Source organism: Loxodonta africana, chromosome 8 (genome assembly GCF_030014295.1).
Source record: "Loxodonta africana isolate mLoxAfr1 chromosome 8, mLoxAfr1.hap2, whole genome shotgun sequence".
Lineage (NCBI taxonomy): Eukaryota > Metazoa > Chordata > Mammalia > Proboscidea > Elephantidae > Loxodonta > Loxodonta africana.
Genome location: NC_087349.1, coordinates 17481258 through 17500953, shown reverse-complemented (window position 1 = coordinate 17500953; position 19696 = coordinate 17481258). Strand labels below are relative to the sequence as shown.

The 19696-nt window shown below is 51.0% G+C and overlaps 1 protein-coding gene across 5 annotated transcripts in view; it reads right to left on the bottom strand.

Annotated features, from left to right (window-relative positions):
- PLXNA4 (plexin A4) overlaps positions 1-19696 on the bottom strand; it is a 516957-nt gene that overhangs the window by 38614 nt on the left and 458647 nt on the right. For all 5 annotated transcript variants that reach the window (XM_064289709.1, XM_064289711.1, XM_064289708.1 and 2 more), the window contains 4 exons: positions 16753-16895; positions 10904-11172; positions 4666-4732; positions 3812-3958 (listed from right to left, as the gene is read on the bottom strand). In XM_064289709.1, the coding sequence (XP_064145779.1) occupies positions 3812-3958; positions 4666-4732; positions 10904-11172; positions 16753-16895 (626 nt within the window). The remainder of the gene's footprint in view (positions 1-3811; positions 3959-4665; positions 4733-10903; positions 11173-16752; positions 16896-19696) is intronic.

Genomic DNA, 19696 nt, shown 5'->3' with positions numbered 1-19696 from the left:
GTACTGGTAGGAGCCCTTTCCAAGAGTTTCCTTCTCTTGCTGTTCTCAGAGTGGGCTCTTTCTATGTTGACAAGGGTGTGCGGGACCCTGGTTATCGCCAGGAATGGGTTGGGTGCTGGGGGGTGCAGGAACGAGCTAGGGCAGAGGCCTGGGCAGTCATAGGTAAGCATGCTATTCTCGGCTCCCACCCTCCCTCTGGTCCTGTTGCTAGGGTCTCTACACCTCTCCTTCTCTGAACTCTCTGCCCCATAACCATTCCCAGTTGCCATGTCTGGTTTGCAGAGCTGGACAACAGCCTCCCTCTCAGCTTCCCCGCCTCCTGCTCCACGTGGTGGCAATTAGAACCTCGGCCCCGGATGCCTGTTTTTCATTAGCAACCAGACTGCTGTGAGCTCAACCCGGGACATGCGTGTTCCATTAAGAAGAAAAAAATTCTATTAAATCTATAATACCAGACTCTCACCCTCAAAATGTCCTAGACTGGAAACGATGGCAGGAGAGCTCTAGACCACACTTTCTTCCTGAATGCCCACTCCCAGCCCCTCCCTTCCTTCTACCAGCCTTCTAGAAGCCCTGCCCTGCCCTCCTCAGTGGCCAAGGGCAGCCTGGCCCTCAGCTGCTCTGGCCGCCCTCTGGGCAGTGGTGGAGCGGCTCAGCCTCTCCCGGCCAGCAACATGGATTTTTCTGGGCTTCCTCCTCTGAGAGATCATGAGGCAGGTTCTGAGTCAACCATAAGATTCTGACCTCAGTACGATCTCCGGCCATTTCTACTGCCCCTGAGCTCAAGTGGCGTCATGAGGACACTTCATGGGCACTTCAGGGCAGGGGTCTACCTTCCAGAAAGAAAGCAGTAGCCCCACAGAAGAACAGGTCTCCCTGGCCACTGGCCAAGCCCCAGCTCCACCCAAAGTTCTCTCTCCCATCACACCCCTTGCCCTAATTTCTGAGCAAACTGCCTGGTGCTTTCTCTACAAGGGCCTGCAAAGCCTCTAGCACCTTAATGAGCCTAAGAACCACTTGGGGGTCTTGGTGGCGCCTGAGATTCAACACTCAAGCAGCCTCCCAGGGCAGTGGTGTCAACAGGCGAGTGCAGGGTGCAGATCACACCGGGTGACATTGTCAGAGGGGGCGACATCAAAATGACTGTCTATAAAAATCTCTCTCTAGTTTCTTCTAACAAGAAAAACATTTTTCAGAAGCCCAGCTTACATGTATCAATATACCCACAAGGCTAAAACTCCGTGCTGTTTTACATCTTGAACCTCCTGTCGCACTCAGGTCAGAGCTGTCGTTATTACCGAATTACGGTGACGCCTGGAATCACGTGGTTTCATCTACAAGCACCGCTGTTGTTTTCGTTGCTGCCGGAGTTTTTATGGTCACTGGTTTTGTCAAATTTTCTGATGTTTCAGCTCCAATATTGTGGTAGCTAGTATTTGTGAACCTACATCACTAACTTTTTCGAGAATGAAGCAATAACTAAAGGAAAATGTTTACGAATAACATCAGTACAAGAAACATCACTTCGGCTTCTGTATGGTCTTTCCTAGGCAGGAGGGCCATGGGGAGGTGACACCATGAGTTACCACACTGGGTGACACCAATCCTAGTGGCACCACTGTCCCAGGGCTGCTGCTGCTGGCCTTCACGGCCCTCCCAGCAGCAGGGGCCTGGGCCACGCCGCCCTGAGATACAATTAATCACTTGACAGTTAAGAGGTGTCCAAACTATAATGTGAAGTGCTCGGTTCCCCCCGAGCCCCTCAGAGCTGCCTCATTCTCCCTGGTCACCCTCCTGCCCAGGACTAGGCTACCATCAGCTGATCCTCGCTCTTGGCTCCTCCAGCCACCACCCAATTCCATGACCCTTTATTTGAACCCTTTCTTCCTTCCTCACCCTGCAGTTGTTTTCTTCTCCAGGCAAAACCATTCCAATTTCTCCCCGCCATCTCATCTCCCTTCTCCCCAAGTCTCTCCACCTTGGCGGATGTTTTTTACCCCACTCCAATCCCTTCACATCCTCTTTAAGCTGGGGACCCTGGAACCAGGCTTGGGTGCTAACAATAGTTTGGCCTCTGGAATAAAGGATGCTGCCCTTTGGGGACAGAGCATTACTGCGATGCATTGTGTTGGATTCAATATTGGGAAGCTGCTGATCAGAGCAGGAAAGAAAGGGAGCGGAGGGGGACACAAGGCAGGAGACATTTAAACGGTAGTCCTGTCTCATCCTCTGTCTCATTGCTACAGCTGCTAACCAAAGGGTTGGCAGTTCAAATCCGCCAGGCGCTCCTTGGAAACTCTATGGGGCAGTTCTACTCTGGCCTATAGGGTCGCTATGAGTTGGAATCGACTCGATGGCATTGGGTTGTTGGGGTTTCTGTCTCATTAAGAAGTCTATTCAGTGCTCTATTTTTGGTAGGGTTTCTCCCCCCTCCACCCCTTTCCCGTTTTAGTCGGGGCCTCTACCTCTTCCTCTGGAGCAGATGGGGACTGCCAGGAAGCAGTGGCCTTGTTCACAGTCTGCTCCCGTGAGTCCTCACCAATGGGTCAAGCCCAGCAAATCTGCTAAGACACACACCCATCGAGATTCCCGGGGTCTGAAGATGGGAGTGGGGCAGGTGGCAGCATGGCTCTGGTCAGTGTGGTGGGAACTCTCTCCCCAGCTGGCTGCAGAGTCTGGGACTCAGCCCGCTCAGCATGAGGGTGGGGGGCTTGCCAGAGAGCCACCCCCTGTCCCATCTGCTGTCTCCTCTCCTGAGACTTGCATTCTAGGTTCCTTCCACCTGTTCTCTGTGCTCATCCTTCCTTTCCCATTGTTGTCTCTCTTGCTTCCATTCTTGGGGACCACCTGCACATCACCCCCAACATTCATCTTCTATTGGGTTTTCTCATTCTTTCCTTCCATTTTCTCTCCCCTTTCCTGGTGGGTGATGCCAACTCTCACCAACGAAGGCTGGGTGTGAGCTCCCTGGGCAGCAGAGTGGGGGGACTGGGTGAGCAGCACTGCTGAGCATTTACACCACGACCACCAGGAGCATCTCATCTAATTCCATCCTTTCAGCAACTTGTGCGGCAGGTGCTATTATTATTCCCATTCTGGAAAGTTCTATTATGATCCCCATCTTTCAGATAAAGAAACCCAAACTCGGAGGCATTAAGAACTTGTCCCAAATCACCCAGCTGGTCAGTGGCAGAGGTCGGGCTCGAATCCTGATCTGAGCCAACCCTGTGCTCTCAAACACTAGGCTACTCCACCTGCTATGGGAGCCCTGTTCCATGGACATACACCTTCATCCACCCAGCCCTCCTGGCCTCACATTTTTCAGCTCAGGTCATGGGAGATTGGGCATACTGGAACTGAGACCAGTGGGCAAATGTGGGCGTCCGAGCCCTGGGAAGTGTATCATTTCTGTCCTCCATGCTCCACACCCCCTACCTGCGTGGAGCAGTAAGTGCCGGATCTCCACAACGGGAGGACTGATGCGCAGGAACTTCCTGGGGTCAGTGGCCACCTGATGGCAGGGGCGTGACTCCACCATTCAAGGCCACTGCCCTGGGACCACACTAGTCTTTTGTGGAAGTGTTTCTCAGATGTGTCTGAGCCATGGGTTCCCAAATCCAGACGCCCTGGTGTGGTGGCACAGAAGATATCTGAAGTGACCAGCATAGGCAGACACCTGGTTGGGCCCAGGTAGATGACGCAGCTGGAGAGCTGGCTTTTCAGCCTTTCCACAGCTCTCTCAGCGGGGAAGGGGCTGCCCAGGACCACAGCCCGCCTCCTGGAGCCACAGGGGGGCGGTGAGGTGACCTACCAGGGTCTTGTAGTCGATCTGCTGGCGAATCAGCTTGTCCTCGCTCAGGGAATAGCGGGCCTCGCCCGTGATGGCATCGATGGGACCTTTCTCCATCTGCTGCTTGATGGCACAGAATAGGGAGAAGAGCGGCTCCCCAGCACACTCCTGGATGAAGAGAAGGAGCAGCCTAGGCCACCTCCTGGAGTCCCTGCTTCTCCCAGGACTGCTGCCAACTCCTTCTCTCCTCCTGCCTGCTCCTGCACCCACATGCTTTTCTCTCAGTTCATCTCTCAGTTCATGCCCTGTTCTCCAACTCTCTCCCTTCCGGTTCCATCTCCCCTGGTCTTTCCTCCCACCTTCCTAGAGCTCTCTCTCCTTTCCTGCCTGCTTCCTATACCCTCTTTCCTCCTTCACCCCACTCCCAGCCTTCTCTGGAGCTCCATTCTGAGGCCCAGGGCAGCCCTCTGTGATGTAAACTCCCAAGGAAACAAGTGAATAATTGGGAACAGGCCATTTTCCCACCCCCAGTCACAGGGCTGCTGCTATATCTGCCTGGGACCTCAACTTGCATTTAGGTTAAAAGGAGGATTTAGGGCCCTCAAAGGGGGATCCTCTGCCCTTCACCAGGAAGGGAAACCAGCCTTGGGGACTGTGTCTCTCAAGCTAGGACTTGGGGGCTCTGCCTTCTGAAATGGCCAGGAGGCTGTTTCTCTTAGTGAGGAGGGGGTTCTGTTTCTTGTGGCATTGCAAGAGGCAGCCCTTGAGAGTGTGGACTGTGGGCATGAGGGAAATGGGGCAGGCTGGGGAGAAGAAGGTCAGAGCCCGTGGGGGTACTGAGGCAGGGCCAGCAACACTCTCACATCCAACCCTACCTTGAGGAACTTGTAGAGCAGGAAAGTGAACCAATTGGTCAACATCTTTTCAGCCACTGACTCCGTCCTGTCACCGGTCACCAAGGGAACGAGCAGAGCAAGACAAAGAAAAAGGCAAGTGGTCAGAGGCCCTGGCTAGGGAGGGCAGGGGAAGAGGCCTGCATCGATCTTGCTATGTATGGCTTTTAGGCCAAATCTTGAGATCCTAAAGAATACACAAGTCTCGTGGATTCCTAGACACCCTCTAATGTCAGGGCAAGCTATCCCCACAAAGCTGGACGACAACATTCTGAGTGTCAAGCCCCTTTTGGGGAAGGCCTGAGAGCAGTTCTGTCCAGCAGAGCATTCTCTGGTGAGAGAAACATTCTACGTTCTACATCTGCACTGCCCAGTACAGGGGCCCCAGGCCACATGTGGCTACCGGACACTGGGAATGTGTTTGTGGGATGGAGAGCTGCATTTTACAATTTATTTGCTTTGAACTAATTTCAATTTAAAGAGTCACATGTGGCTAGTAGCTACCATATAGGCTAGAACAGCCTTAGAAAACTTTATGGGGTCCCTGGGTGGTGCAAACAGTTAATGTGCCCAGCTATTAACCAAAAGACTGGAAGTCCAGTCCACCCAGAGGTGCCTCAGAAGAAAGGCCCGGGGATCTACTTCCAAAAAAATCAGCCATTGAAAATCCTGTGGAGCGCAGTTCTACTCTGACACACACGGAGTCGGTATGAGTTGGAACTAACTCGATAGCAGTTGGTAAGAGAACTTCATACGGTAAACGTATTCTTTAGGGGGCAGAAGAAAAAAACAAACTGTGGAGGCACTAATTTGGCGCAGGATAGAAGGGAAGGTGCTAAGAGAAGGGGACTGGGATAAAGAGGCCAGGCTAAGTCCCTCCTGTCGTTGTTAGGTGTGTCAGGTTCTGACTCACAGACCCTACGTACAACCGAAGGAAACAGTGCCCAGTCCTACAGCATCCTTACAACCTTTGTTATGTCTGAGCCCAATGTTGCAGCCATCTTATCAATCCATCCATCAAGGGTCTTCCTCTTTTTCACCAACTCTACATTACCAAGCACGATGTTCTTCTCCAGGGACTGGCTTCTCCAGATAACACGGCCAAAGTATGTGAGACGAAGTCTCGCTGTCCTCACTTCCAAGGAGGACTCTGGCTGTATTTCTTCCAAGACAAACTTGTTTGTTCTCCTGGCGGTCCATGGTATATTCACTATTCTTCGCCAAAGAAGGCAAAGGCGTCAATTCTTCTGTCTTCCTTATTCATTATCCAGCCTTCACATGCATATGAAGTGATTGAAAATATCATGGCTTGGGTCAGGCGAACGTAGTTTTCAAAGTGCAATCTTTGCTGTTCAACACTTTCAAGAGGTCTTTTGCAGCAGATTTGCCCAATGCAATGTGTCATTTAATTTCTTCATTGCTACTTCCATGGGCGTGGATTGTGGATCCAAGTAAAATGTAATTCTTAACAGCTTCAATATTTTCTTCATTATCATAATGTGGCTTATTGGTCCAGTTGAAGGATTTTTGTTTTCTTTATGCTGAGGTACAATCCATATACTGAAGGCTGCAGTCTTAGATCTTCATCGGTAAGTGCTTCAAACCTTCTTCACTTCCAGCAAGCAAGGTTGTGTCATCTGCATATTGCAGGTTGCTAGTCTCCACCAATCCTAATGCCACATTCTTCTTCATATAGTTCAGTTTCTCAGATTATTTGCTCAGCATACAGACTGAAATAGTATGGTCAAAGGATATAATCCTGACACACACCTTTCCTGATTTTAAACCATGCAGTATCCCCTTGTTCTGTTTGAACGACGGCTGCCTCTTGGTCTATGTATAGGCTCCGCATAAACACAATTAAGAGTTCTGGAATTCTCATTCCATAATTTGTTACGATCCACACAGTTGAATGCCTTTGCATAGTCAATAAAACACAGGTAAACATCTTTCTGGTATTCTCTGCTCTCAGCCAACATTCATCTGACTTCAGCAATGATGTCTCCGGTTCTGCTTCTTCTGATTCCGGCTTGAATTTCTGGCAACTCCCTGTCGATGCATTGCTGCAACCGTTTTATATTTATCTTCAGCAAAATTTTACTATTGTGTAATATTAATGACATTGTTTAATAATTTTTGCATTCTGTTGGATCACTTTTCTTTGGAATGGGCACAAATATGGATCTGTTCCAGCTGGCTGGCCAGGTAGCTGTCTTCCAAATTTCTTGGCATAGCCGAGTGAGTACCTCCAGCACTGCATCTGTTTGTTGAAACATCTCAGTTGGTATTCTATCAATTCCTGGAGCCTTGTTTTTTGACAATGCCTTCAGAGCAGCTTGGACCTCTTGCTTCAATACCATTGGTTCCTGATCATATGCTACCTCCTGAAATGGTGGAATGTCAACCAATTCTTTGTAGTACAGTGACTGTGTATTCCTTCCATCTTCTTTTGATGCTTCCTGCGTCATTCAATATTTTGCCCATAAAACTCATTGCTGTAGAGTCGATTTGAACACAAAGCGACCCTATAGGACAGACTAGAACTGCCCCATAGGGTTTCCAAGGTGGATTCAAATTGCTGACCTTTTGGTTAGCAGCCGAACACTTAACCACCGTGCTACCAGGGCTCCAAAGAATCCTTCAAAATTGCAACTCGAGGCTTAATTTTTTTTCTTCAGTTCTTTTGGCTTGAGAAATGCTCAGCGTGTTCTTCCCTGTTGGTTTTCTAACTCCAGGTCTCTCCATATTTCACTATAATGCTTTATCTGGGGAACTGCCCTTTGAAATCTTTTGTCCAGCTCTTTTACTTCATCACTTCTTCCATTCGATTTAGCTACTCTATGTTTAAGAGCAACTTTCAAAGTCTCTTCCAACATCCATTTTGGCCTTTTCTCTTTCCTGTCTTTGTAATGACCTCTTGATTTTTCATGTATGATGTCCTTGATGTCATCCCACAACTCATCTGGTCTTTGGTCACTAGTGTTCAGTGCATCAAATCTATTCCTAAGATGGTCTCGAAATTCAGGTGGGATATATACTCAAGGTTTTATTTTGGTTCTCGTGGACTTCTTTTAATTTTCTTCAGCTTCAACTTAAACTTGCACATGAGCAATTGATGGTCTGTTCTGCAGGTGATCCCTAGTCTTGTTTTGTCTGATGATATTGAGCATTTCCAACATCTCTTTCCATATATGTAGTTGATTTGATTCCTGTGTTTCCCATCCAGTGAGGTCCACGTGTATAGTTGCCATTTATGTTGTTGAAAAAAGGTATTTGCAACGAATAAATGTTGGCCTTTCAAAATCCTATCATGTGATATCTGGCATCATTTCTATCACCAAGGCCATATTTTCCAACTACTGATCCACCTTCTTTTTTCCAAGTTTCAAATTCCAATCACCAGTAATTATCAATGCATCTTGATTGCATGTTTGATCAATTTCAGATTGCAGAAGTTGGTAAAAACCTTTAATTTCCTTATCTTTGGCATTAGCAGTTGGTGTGTAAATATGAATAACAGTCATATTAACTGGTCTTCCTTGTAGGAATATGGATATTACCTTATCACTGATGGCCCTGTACTTCAGGATAGATTTTGAAATGTTCTTTTTGATGATTAATGCAATACCACGCCTTTTCAATTTGTCATTCCCAGCGCAGCAGGCCATATGATTGTCTGATTCAAAATAGTAAATACCAATCCACTTCAGCTCACTAATGCCTAAGATATTGATCTTTATGCATTCTATTTCATATTTGATGAATTCCAATTTTCCTAGACTCATACTTTGTACATTCCACGTTCCTCTTATTAATGGATATTTGCAGCTGTTTCCTTTCATTTTGAGTCATGTCATATCAGCAAATTAAGGTCCCAAAGACTTGACTCCAACCATGTCATTAAGGTCGACTCTACTTTGAGGAGGCAGCTCTTCCTCAGTCACATTTTGAGTGCCTTCCAACCTGGGGGGCTCACCTTCCAGCACTATATCAGACATTGTTCCACTGTTATTTGTAAGGTTTTCATTGGCCCATTTTTTCAGAAGTAGACTGCCAGGTACTTCTTCCTAGTCTGTTTTAGTCTGGAAGCTCCACTAAAACCTGTCCACCATGAGTGATCCTACTAGTATTTGTAACATCGGTGACATAACTTCCAGCATCATAGCAACATGCAAGCCCCCACAGTACGACAAACTGACAGACACGTGGTGGCTGAGCCCCATAGCCTGAGCTAAAGACTTGTAGGGCCACCAGAAACCCCGAGCCGTATACCTAGCCCATCCCAAGAGATGACAAAATTATTCTATTTCAAAGGCTTTCATTTACAATGTTGCTAAGGTGTTTCATTTACAATGACGGCAAGTTCCTTCCGGAATCTAACATGAATCTCTCATGCCACAACCCAAGCCCATTTATTCTTTTCCTTTGGAAGTGAGAACCCTGCAGCAGGTTTATCTGCCAAGGACACTGTGGGTTTCATCCATTCAGAGAAAACAAACCACACTCAACCTTGTACTAAATGTGCAGCCAGCTCCAGAGACCAACCTCCCCATTCAGATATGTTTGGATAGAGTTCAAAGTTGCAGCTGCCAGAAAATCCTAACAACTGAAGCCCAAAGGCAGTTGGGCAGCTGCCAGCCCACCATGATGCTAGGGAAAGAAAAGAAGGAAGAATCTTGAATGGAGGGGGAGCTGGGGGCAAGAAGAGGAAAAGGAGACGGAGGGAGCAGGAGAGAGTGGGTATCTGGGAGGGAGGGACTTGAAAACAAGGAGAGGAGGCGCTCAGACACGGCGCGAGACCACGCCGGGAAATTCTCGGCGGGAGCTCTGCCAGGCGGTGGCAACCCTAGAATTATGCCAGTGGGTGGCTGCTTGGTGAAAGTAAAACAAAAATCTAAATGATCTACCTTGCTGTTTCCAAAGCTGTATGATTGCTCCTATCTGTAGCAACCTTTTGTAGCTGTGCAGGCGAAACCCCACAGCACCAAGAAAAGGCCTGCAGCACACGCTTCTGAAAGCCACAACCGCCCCCTGGACCAAGTGGGAACCACCAGGGCCCTGCCTCCAACCAAGGCCCCAAGGACGGAGAGAGGGAGCAAGCACACAGAAGCAGACAGAGGTTCAGGTAGAGGACTGGATATAATGATTTGACTTGGAGTCTCTCACCTGCAGATAAGTGAAAGCTAAAGACACGGGATAGAAACAGCCTTCATGTGCATGGCAAGTTCAATGGGAGCCTGGGTAGAGTCAGAGTCTCAATTTGTTCTGAGGCCGAAGCCACAGGATACGGTTATGCCTCCACGTGTGACCTTTGAGGTATCGATGGTGTTGAGTGTGAGGTACCCAACAGCCCGACACTGGTCTACCCAGTATAGAGCTGACAGTAGGTGCCAGGAAATACTTGCTGGGTGGCATCAGGCAAGCGGAAGTTCACAGGCTTTAATTCAAACATAGGCTAGACCAGTGCTGCTCAACTTTTAACGTGCATTCAGATCACCTAGGTTTCTCATGAAAATGCAGATTCTGATTCAGGGGCCTGGGGTGGGGCCTGAGACTCCGCATTACTAACCAGCTCCCAGGGGATGCTGTCCACAGACAACACCTCCAGTTGCAAGGAGCAAAGCTTCTGATCCTGAGATGGTGGGGTGGGTTCTATCTCCTAATTCAAGTTCTGGTCTAGGTAAGACCAGGACTGGTCTACGTGACCTGTGAAGACTCCACTAGAGAACAATTCCAGCAGAAAGGGCCAAAATCAAGGGAGTGTCAGGGCAGAGGGGGAAGAATGAAAAGCAGATAACAGGGTAGATGAAAACACTAGAGTGAGCAGATGGGTCCTGGCAAGTTCTAGGTGCCAAAGTAATGGATGAGGTCTTTCTTACAAACCAACATAACCAGGTGCCACTGAGTCAACACCGACTCATGGCAACCCCACATGTGTCAGAGTAGAACTGGGTTCCAAAGGGTGTCAATGTCTGGTTTTTCTGAAGAAGATAGCCAGGCCTTTGTTCTGAGGTGCCTCTGAGTGGACTCAAACCACCAACCTTGCAGTTAACAGCCAAGTCAGGAACTCCAGTTCTTCTTAAAAGATATCTAATACAGCCCCACCTCTGACAACTCAGTGCTTTAACCAGTCTCCCTGGTAGGCATACAGAACTGGCAGAGTAGCCGGGCGATGGTAGGGGTGCCCCAACACCCCCTGCTGAGCCCTGGGCACGCCCACCTCCTGAGTAGCAGCTTAGGGTGGTTCTTGCTCTCCAGGTTCTTGTCGATGAGGTCGGCCAGCAGCTGCTTGAGCACATCGGTGGCGTACTCCAGCTTGCTCTGCAGCACGGTCATGATGAGCGAGGCCACGTTGCCACGGTCGCGCATGGAGAAGCTGCGCTGGGACTCGAGCGTGCGGATGAAGGAGAGCAGGAACACCTTGTTGTTGATAAGCTGCGCAAAGAGCTTCAGGCCCTTCTCCACGCGCTCCTGCCGGTAGCCCGGGGCCTGCAGGGGAGACAGAGACGATCCTGACTGCCATCTGCAGAGAGGAGCGCGGCAGCACTGGGGCCCTCCCGACGGACTGAGCTCTGCCCACATTGGTGATCCTCCCAGCCCACATGCCACCCCTCATTCAAGCCACAGCCCACCTGGCTAATGCCACCAAGCCCGGCACAGTGCTAAACACCTCATCCCTAGTTTTGGCACAGAGAGAAGCTCACACAGTTAGTGAACACTGATACTGGGGATTGAACCCAGCTCTGGCAGATCCAGGCCTGAGCTCTTCCCTGAGGGTCAGGCAGAGTCAAAGAGGGGCCCTGAGTGGGCAGACCACCCTCGCAGCCCCCCAAGGAACTCTGGGAAGCCGGAGCTGCCTGAGTAAACACCCCACTGGCCCAAGGGATCATTAGGCCTGGTCTCCATTCAGCTGACTGAAGCTGGCCCTTCCCCAGCTCGTGGGTCCTGCTGGCAACCAGCACCCTCAGCATCAGGACTCTCAGGTCCCACATGGGCTGTGACACCGCCATGCTGTGCCACCTTGGGCAAGTCCCTTCACTTCTCGGGGAGGGGGAGCAAAGTTTATTCCCTTGAAAAAAGGGGAAGAGGAAGGCTGACCATCTCTAAAGAGTTCCCTAACTCTAACATCTGACATTCATAAGGACCCTTTGTAAGGCCCTGCTCAATCCCGGGGAAAGGAAGGAAACCCTGTGTATCTGGAGATACCTGCAAGCATGCAGGGCTACGGTCCACCCTGCACACCCGAGCCAGCAGTGAGCTAGGCATGGCACACATGGGGGAGCCAAGCATCGTCACTGAGACGTACAAGAATGCTCACAGCAGCACCGTTCGTATCCAATAGCCCCCCAGCTGGAAACCCCCAACATTGGCAACAGTCAGATGGGTGGATGGAGGACTTTCCTGAGCCCTCGCCATGTGCAATGCCCAGTGCTGGGCACATTGTGCTTGTTGGGTGTTGCTCAGTCGATTTTGACACTGTGTGTGACCGAACAGAACTGCCCCCCAAGAGTTTCCTAGGATCTAATCTTTACAGGAGTAGATTGCCAGACCTTTCTCCCGAGGAGCCGCTGGGTCGGTTCGAAACTCCAATCTTTAGGTTACCAGCAGATTGCTTCCCAAGGCCTGGACCCTGGGAAGTGGACTTTTAGCAAAGCTACCTCCAGCCAAATAACGTCCCAGTTCATAGCACGGGCACATTTTACACATGATTTTAACGAAGTTTCCCAGTCACCTTGCCAGGGTAAGGTGTTACTCCCCGTAACAACCTCTCGGAGGGGTGAATTCAGTGGTCCTAGGCCATCCAGCTGGGGAGAATGGTGCTGGACTTCCAAACCCAAGTCCCTGGCTGCCCTCTCCGACCTTTGCCAGGGCTTGTCCCAGCCAGGGCTGCCTGAGAGCCAGAGCTGAGCCTTCTCTGTGGCTTCCCTAACAGGCCTCTGTAGCTCAGCTAGCAGCCGAAGGGCAAGTGGCCACATGCAGCTGGCACGCTGGCATCTGGGGAGGCGGTCTAGGAACAGGCCTGGCCAGATGGCACCCTTGGCAGGATGATGGACGCTGGACTTCCTGCTGTGGCTCTGATTTCTCTGGGTGCAAAGTGCACCCACCTTCTCGGCAGCAAGGCCTGGGCCCCAGGAAGGGGGCTTTTAGCAAAGCTACCTGCAGCCAAATAATGTCCTGGTTTGCAGCACAGGTTTGCAAATCAGACTACACCAACTAGTACATGCAGGAAAAATTCTACCATCTCTGGGCTCTCCTGCTTCATCTGTACAAGGAGAACATGAGTGCTACATCATAATGGTTTGTGAACCTTCAACATGCATGTAAATGCTTGGCGTGCACGGTGCACATGTAAACAGCGGTGGGTTCGTGACTCGCCTGTCCCCCTTCAGTACTGCTTGTCATAGTCCCCTTCCCCTGAGAGTTTCCAAGACACCTACTGCAACAGCACCGTGCCCTGGGGTGCAGAAGGCAGGCACTCTCTCCCCATTTTATGAAAGGGAGGAGATGAACGTGAAGTCTCTTGCTAAGGGAATCTAGAACGGTGTTCTTGCATGGCTTGCCACCCCACCCTTCAGCAAATTCCACCAGAACAAGACTCTTTGCTCACCAGATGGTTCTCTAATGGAGCTGAAGTTTGTGCCTATAAAACTGGACAGGAAATTTTAATTATAACCCGACAGGTTAGAGTTTAGGAGTCAATGATAGGTTGAGATCGTGAGTGTCTGATGGACGGTTTGCTCCATATTTTGAAAGGTTTGGTGGGTGACTAGTGGCTTGGCAGTCATGTCTCCAGATGCCTGGACTTTGCCCAGCTGGTGGCAAAAGAAAGGGCCTGGTGGCCTCCTCTCCAGGACAGCCAAGGCCACGGGACCCCTCCTTCTTTACGCATTTCACCCCTCATGCCAACCAGCTGGCAGGCAACTCAGTGGCTCAGAGGGTTGGGAAACATGACGTAAGATTAGTCAACAGCTTCCTCAAAATGTTTCCATACCCAGAAAATCGACAGGGTGAAACTCTTCTGGTGGCAAGGAGGGACTGGAAAAAAACAAGAGCCCTGATCTTGCCTAGGAGCCTGGGTCTCACGCTGTTGTTGTTAGCAGCCATCGAGTCAGCTACCGACCCATGGTAACCCCATGCACAACGAACAAAATGCTGCCTGGTCCTGTGCTGTCCCCACGGTCAGCTGCGGCTCAGACCATTGTAACCCAGGGGGTTTTCACTGACTGATTTTTTGGAAATAGATCACCAGGCCTTTCTTCCTAGCCCACCTGAGCTCGGAAGTGCCGCTGAAACCTGTTCAGCATCATAGCAACCCACAAGTCTCCACCGATAGATGGGTGGTGGCTGCACATAAGGTGCAGTGGTCGGGAATCGAACCTGGGTCTCCTGCCTGGAAGGTGAGAATTCTACCGCTGAACAACCACTGTCTCTTTGATCTCAGTCCCAGGCTGATGCAGGAAAGTTAAAAGCTGATTTCTGTCTGCAAACAATTCAGTTGTGAGTTTATTGGAAATAAGATAGCTGCCACACGGCCTGCTTGAGTCAGAGCCTGTGTCTGACAACCAGCCACCTGGTGAGCTCCGTTTGCAGGAAAAGTGATGACATTGGTAGTTAACTCCTTCCTCAGTAGGAGGCTGGGGTCAGAATGTCTCCCTTGTTGATGAAGGGAATGAAAAGAGAGAATACTCAGGTTTCAGCAGACGTTTTAGGTACGAGATGCAGAATAAGACCATGTACTAGGTCGTGATATGACTTACAGTGTGGGCCATCGCAACGTCCCCCATGAGGACATCTGGTAGGAGGTGGCTGCCCCCCAGTCTGCTCCAAGGTATTCAGGCTGGCGTGTAGGAATGCCACCTTGGACATGGTCTTAGGAAATCCAATTTAAAAGTTAAATCCTTACAGGAAATCTATTTGGACTTGGAATTTTGAGCTCGTGAAAAAGGGAGAATAACTTCACATCCTCGCCCTTCGTGAACTCTTGCTGTGATTCTTCTCCATCCGGCCCCCAGGGTCTAGGGGGATGTTCAGACCAACTTCCCTTCCTGGGACTACCACGTCCACCTCCCAGGGGAACAGTCTGACTCACTCAGACACACGGAGATTCACTTTTCAACTGTCTGGTGGTCCCTGCGTGATTCTATGTGCTGGGCCCCCGTAGGCAGCTGGAGGTCCACAGTGACTTAGTGAGGCCTGGTCCCTGACCCACGGCGCAGTCCACATACACAGTGCCACACACTCACACACACAGTGCCCACATGAACACACTCACACACCTATATACACTCATTTATACACATACTGCACACATGTACACTCACACACACACACGTAATACACTCCCACACACACTCTCTGTCTCATACACACACAGAGAATTGTCTTCTCTTTCCAACACTCCTGTGTCTCGCTTTAACCAGGAACGGGCACACTCTTTAGTGGCCTAAGCACCCCGGTACTTTGAAGTAGAAGCCAGAGAAAGGATAAAAGAAAAATGAGTGGGAATGAGAAAGGGGGAACAGCCAGGAGGGAGAGACCCAGGAAATGGATGGATGAAAGTGCCACAGTCAACACTGTGATGTGTGTACATGATGTATGTATGGATGCTTGTGCACCCTTGCACACACGTGTGTATGTGACATATGTATAGATACGTGCACACACATACGTGTATATACGAGCTATGCATAGATATGTACACACATACATATGTATGTTTATATACCATCTATATACAGGCACATGGACACATGTGTATACATATGCGGACAAGAGAAAGGGTGCCGTATCGGTGACGACATGGAGACCGCCACCTACAGCCTCTGAAAGTGCCTCGTGGTATCAGTCAGCTGGGAAGCCAAGGTGGCCTCCTCCAGACAGAAACGCCCGTGCCCTCACTCACAGAAACACACATACGCACAAACACGCTCCACTCAACAACTAAGCGTAGAGAAACGCGGGTGAGCCACGGTCTTCCCGGTGGACCTGCTGTGTCCACCCTCAGGTGCATGGTGTGCGCCCTTCCTCAGGAAAGCCCACATAGGCATTCCCTCGGGATCAGGGCCTGGAAACCACCTGGCTCCTGGCCAGTGGGGCTGGTTTTATTTCATGGGCACTGTGAATCACGCTATTAATCTTTTTCTCCTTTGCTGCTTTGGCGACAGATTTTCGATCCATCCTAGTAAGAACCCTAAGGAGCAGCTTGAGTGTGGCAGCCTGGAAGTCCAGTGCGTGTTCTGGAGGGGGCTCTGTACTGATGGGCTCAGCCCCGGCCCAACCCCTTACTGCTGCGTGTCCCTCGGCAAGGACTGACAGTCTCTGTGTCTTAGCTTTGTGGCCTGTAAAGTGGGCGTGCCTACTTCAGAGGGTTCTTGGAAGGGTTCAATAAATGAAGGCATGCGAAGTGATTAAAACCAACCAATATCAGCGATTGCACCTTGTGATATTTTGCTGTGGCCTTCTCACTTAGATGTTTGATTCTTCTCTGGCATGTCTCTTTGTTAGCCATTCCAAATCCCTTTTGGAACAAAGCATAGCATGAATGTATGCATAAGCCGGAGATGAAGCTAGACAGTAAGTGGGGTACAATGTTCAAGAGACGAGGTCCCTGCTGGTCAGGAAGACGGTGTACTTTTATCACTCACTCTGCCACCTCTTTGCCCCACACGCACATCACTTACCTTTTCCACATGTATTTATTGAGCACTAAGTGGTAAAATCCATTGTATCATAGTTTCTTAAACAACAGTCCATGGATCCCTAAATGTGTTTGCCAGATTTCTTGTTTCAATGGACTTGCAGAGTTTTTCTGGGAACAGAGGCTTCCATTCCATTCCATGATGCCCTGAGACCTGGGACCCATCTCACACCTCTGCCCCTCTGGGCACTGTGCTCACACAGGGACCTGCTTCAAGTCGGAACTCCCAGACACGGCCCCATCTCCCCTAGAGGGGTAGGCTGGTGCCGGCAAGCTGGGGGGCCTCGGGCAGGTGGCACCTCCCTTGGTTCCCCTCTGAATGCAGGGGCTGGACTTGAGGGTCACCAACATGCATTCCACCGCCATCTTACCTCAAGGTCCCGGAGAACTGGGTGGTCTTCAATCCCTGGGAACAGCACCCGCATGGTGTAGGTTCTGTAGTCCAGGAAGGGGATCCCGGCGCCATCCAGGTCGCTGGTCAACTCGTGGATGTCTGTCTGCAGCTCAGCAAATGCTGGCACGGAGAAAAGGCGGGGAGGGCGCTGGAGCATGGGGGTTCCAGAGCTCCTCCTACTTGGGGCTCAGAACTCTCACTGAGGCCCCCAGAGGCCTGAGCAGGAGGGGACTCCTGTCTGTGGTGTCAGCTCGGGTCTTCGGATGGCAACAGAGCCGCCAGACACCAGCTGGGCTCAGAGAGAGCCCAGCAGGCAGCCGGGGGTGGTTGCATAGGGCAAAGCGGTTACCACACTTGTCCTGGGCCATGTCCCCTGCCAGGGTCTGTACACCTCTGGGAGGTACTCAGAGGTGATGCCACCTGCCCACCACTGCTCACCCATCCCCTTCTTCTCCACATACATACACACACACGTGCGCACACACAGGTGCACACATACACGCACACACAGCGTACTTGCACACAATCAGGATGGATTAACACAGCTTGGAAAGAAGAACAGCCAGGGGACATGAACTAGATAATATTTCCTTCCAGTTATATTTTCAGGGGAAAATAGGCTGTGGGCTCAGAAGGAATTCCCAGGCCCACCGTGGCTCTGGGCCCTTGGAAATCCAGCCCAGCCCCAGTGGGCTGAGAGGACCACGTGGACACAACACTGTTGCCCCAGGCCCGCCCTTCCCGATGAGCCTTGGGAGCCACCACAGATACACATCAGCCCACAGTGCTGGGTTCAGGCTGGGGCCTGGGGTTCTGAGCCAGGCTTGGTGGGCCTGAGCTGTGGCACACCAGTGCCCTTGTTCGAGGGAACAAAAGGGAGTGGCCTCTCGAAACCGTGACAGGTGCTAAGAAGCTCTCCCATGGCTCTACTTTCCCTGCACACCCTCCCCTCTGCCCTGGCCATCCCGGCACGGGGTGCCCTTATGGTGTGACGTGAGGCCCAAGATTGAGAAACCCTGGTACATCCAGGTGGAACTTATACCAGTGCGTGCGTGTGTGTGTATGTGTGTGTGTCAGAGAGGGGTGGGTGAGCCTTTCTGGCACAAACTGTCACCAAAAGTCCTGATGAACACTCATGGATGTGGGGACTGCTGTCTGTGGAGTCAGCTCGGGTCCCCAGATGGATGCAGAGCCCCGAGACACTAGTTGGGCCCAGGTGGTTGCACAGGACAAAGCTGTTATCACACTCGTCTTGGGCACAGTCCAGTGTGTGTGCATATGTGAGTGTGTCAGTATAAATGTGTGTGAGTGTGTATAGGAATGTGTATGCGTGTGAGTGTACATGAACGTGTATGAGTGTGTACCTGGGTGTATTGTGTGAGTAAATATATGAGTATGTGTGTGTATCAATGTGCATATGTACGTGTGTGAGTGTATGAATGTGTGTGTGAGTGTGTGTATAAGAATGTGTGAGTGTGTGTATGTGAGTGTATGTGTGTGTGCACATGTGTGAGTGTACGACTGTGTGTTACTATTTCAGAAGGTCAGGCTGGTGAAGGCCCCAGTGGGGTCTCTTTTCAGCTGTGTGGGGGTGCCCTCCTGGCTGACTGCAAAGTCTCCAAGAAGCCACTTCCTGCCCTGCTCTGCCCTGGCCCCGCTCTGCCGCATGCAACCTCGGCTGATCTGTGTGTGCTCTGGGTGAGCCTCCCTCTTCCCGCCGTGTGGGGAACTTCTCAGCCAGCACCCTGGCTGTCTGCTGAAACCCAGGCCAGGCGCCCACCTGCCTGCTGATCCCCCTTCTCTGGAACCTTCTGATGGGTGCTACTCCACACTCCCTCATGCCCCTTCCAGCTGGTGCTCAGCGGGTGGGGAGGAGAAGGAGGGAGTTGGCTTTTTATCAGTCTGCAGCTTTCTGTTAAGTCACCAAGCGCCTCCAACATTCAAAGCCTCGCGCCTGCCACACATAAAAGAGATTCTAATCACTACACCTAATTAGAGGGAAGAGGACATTGCGGAGGAAAAAATTAAGCAGCGTAAATATAATAAAAGGCAGTAATTAACAGTCCCATAAGGCGGATGCTGTGTTGACAGCTGAAGGAGGCAGAGAGGGACGAATGGATCCGCTTCCCCCTCAAACAGCCCCGGCTTCCCGGGTGGAGCGGGAGCCAAGGTACGGCGGATTGACTCCACGTGTTAATCTGCAGCAAGAGCACCAGAGTGTCCCAGGGTGACACGTGGAACCGTGTTCTGGGGCGTACAAGAGTCTGACTCCTCCATTCCCTTTGTGGATTTAGGGACAGCCGATTTCACTTCACGGTTGTGTTTGTAATTTTTTCAATACAAGCAGGGAAACATTTTTCCTTCTGAATCTCAGGTCAGCCGTTCGGTCTTGCCTTTCTGCTCAGGATGAGGGTGAAGAGGTGTGAATGTGCCATGTCAAGCCACCCCAGGTCTCCCCTGAAATCAGGCACAAGGCCACTCAGTCCGGATGGTGGGCTGGGGCCTGGCTCTAGGGGGCATAAAGTGATCCCAGTCTGCCATGGGAAAGGAAGGGAGGGACACCTGCAGGGAGAGGAGCCTGAGCATGACCTGGGGCTGCCGGGGTCAAGGCCGCAGGGCGTGGTCTGGGATGAGGGCTGGGCTCGAAGTTGGCCTAGAGTTAGGGCCTCTGCAAGTGCGGAATGCACAGTCCAGCACTGCCCCACGCTGCCCATCTGCTATGTGTGGGTGACACACACATACACACACGCTTGCTCACACCCACCCCAACAGCCCAGCACTGCCCCACGCCATCCACCTGCTGTGTGGGTGACACACACACACACAGACACACACACAGACACACACCCACCCCAACAGCCCAGCGCTGCCCCATGCCGCCCACCGGCTGTGTGGGTGACACACACACACAGACACACACC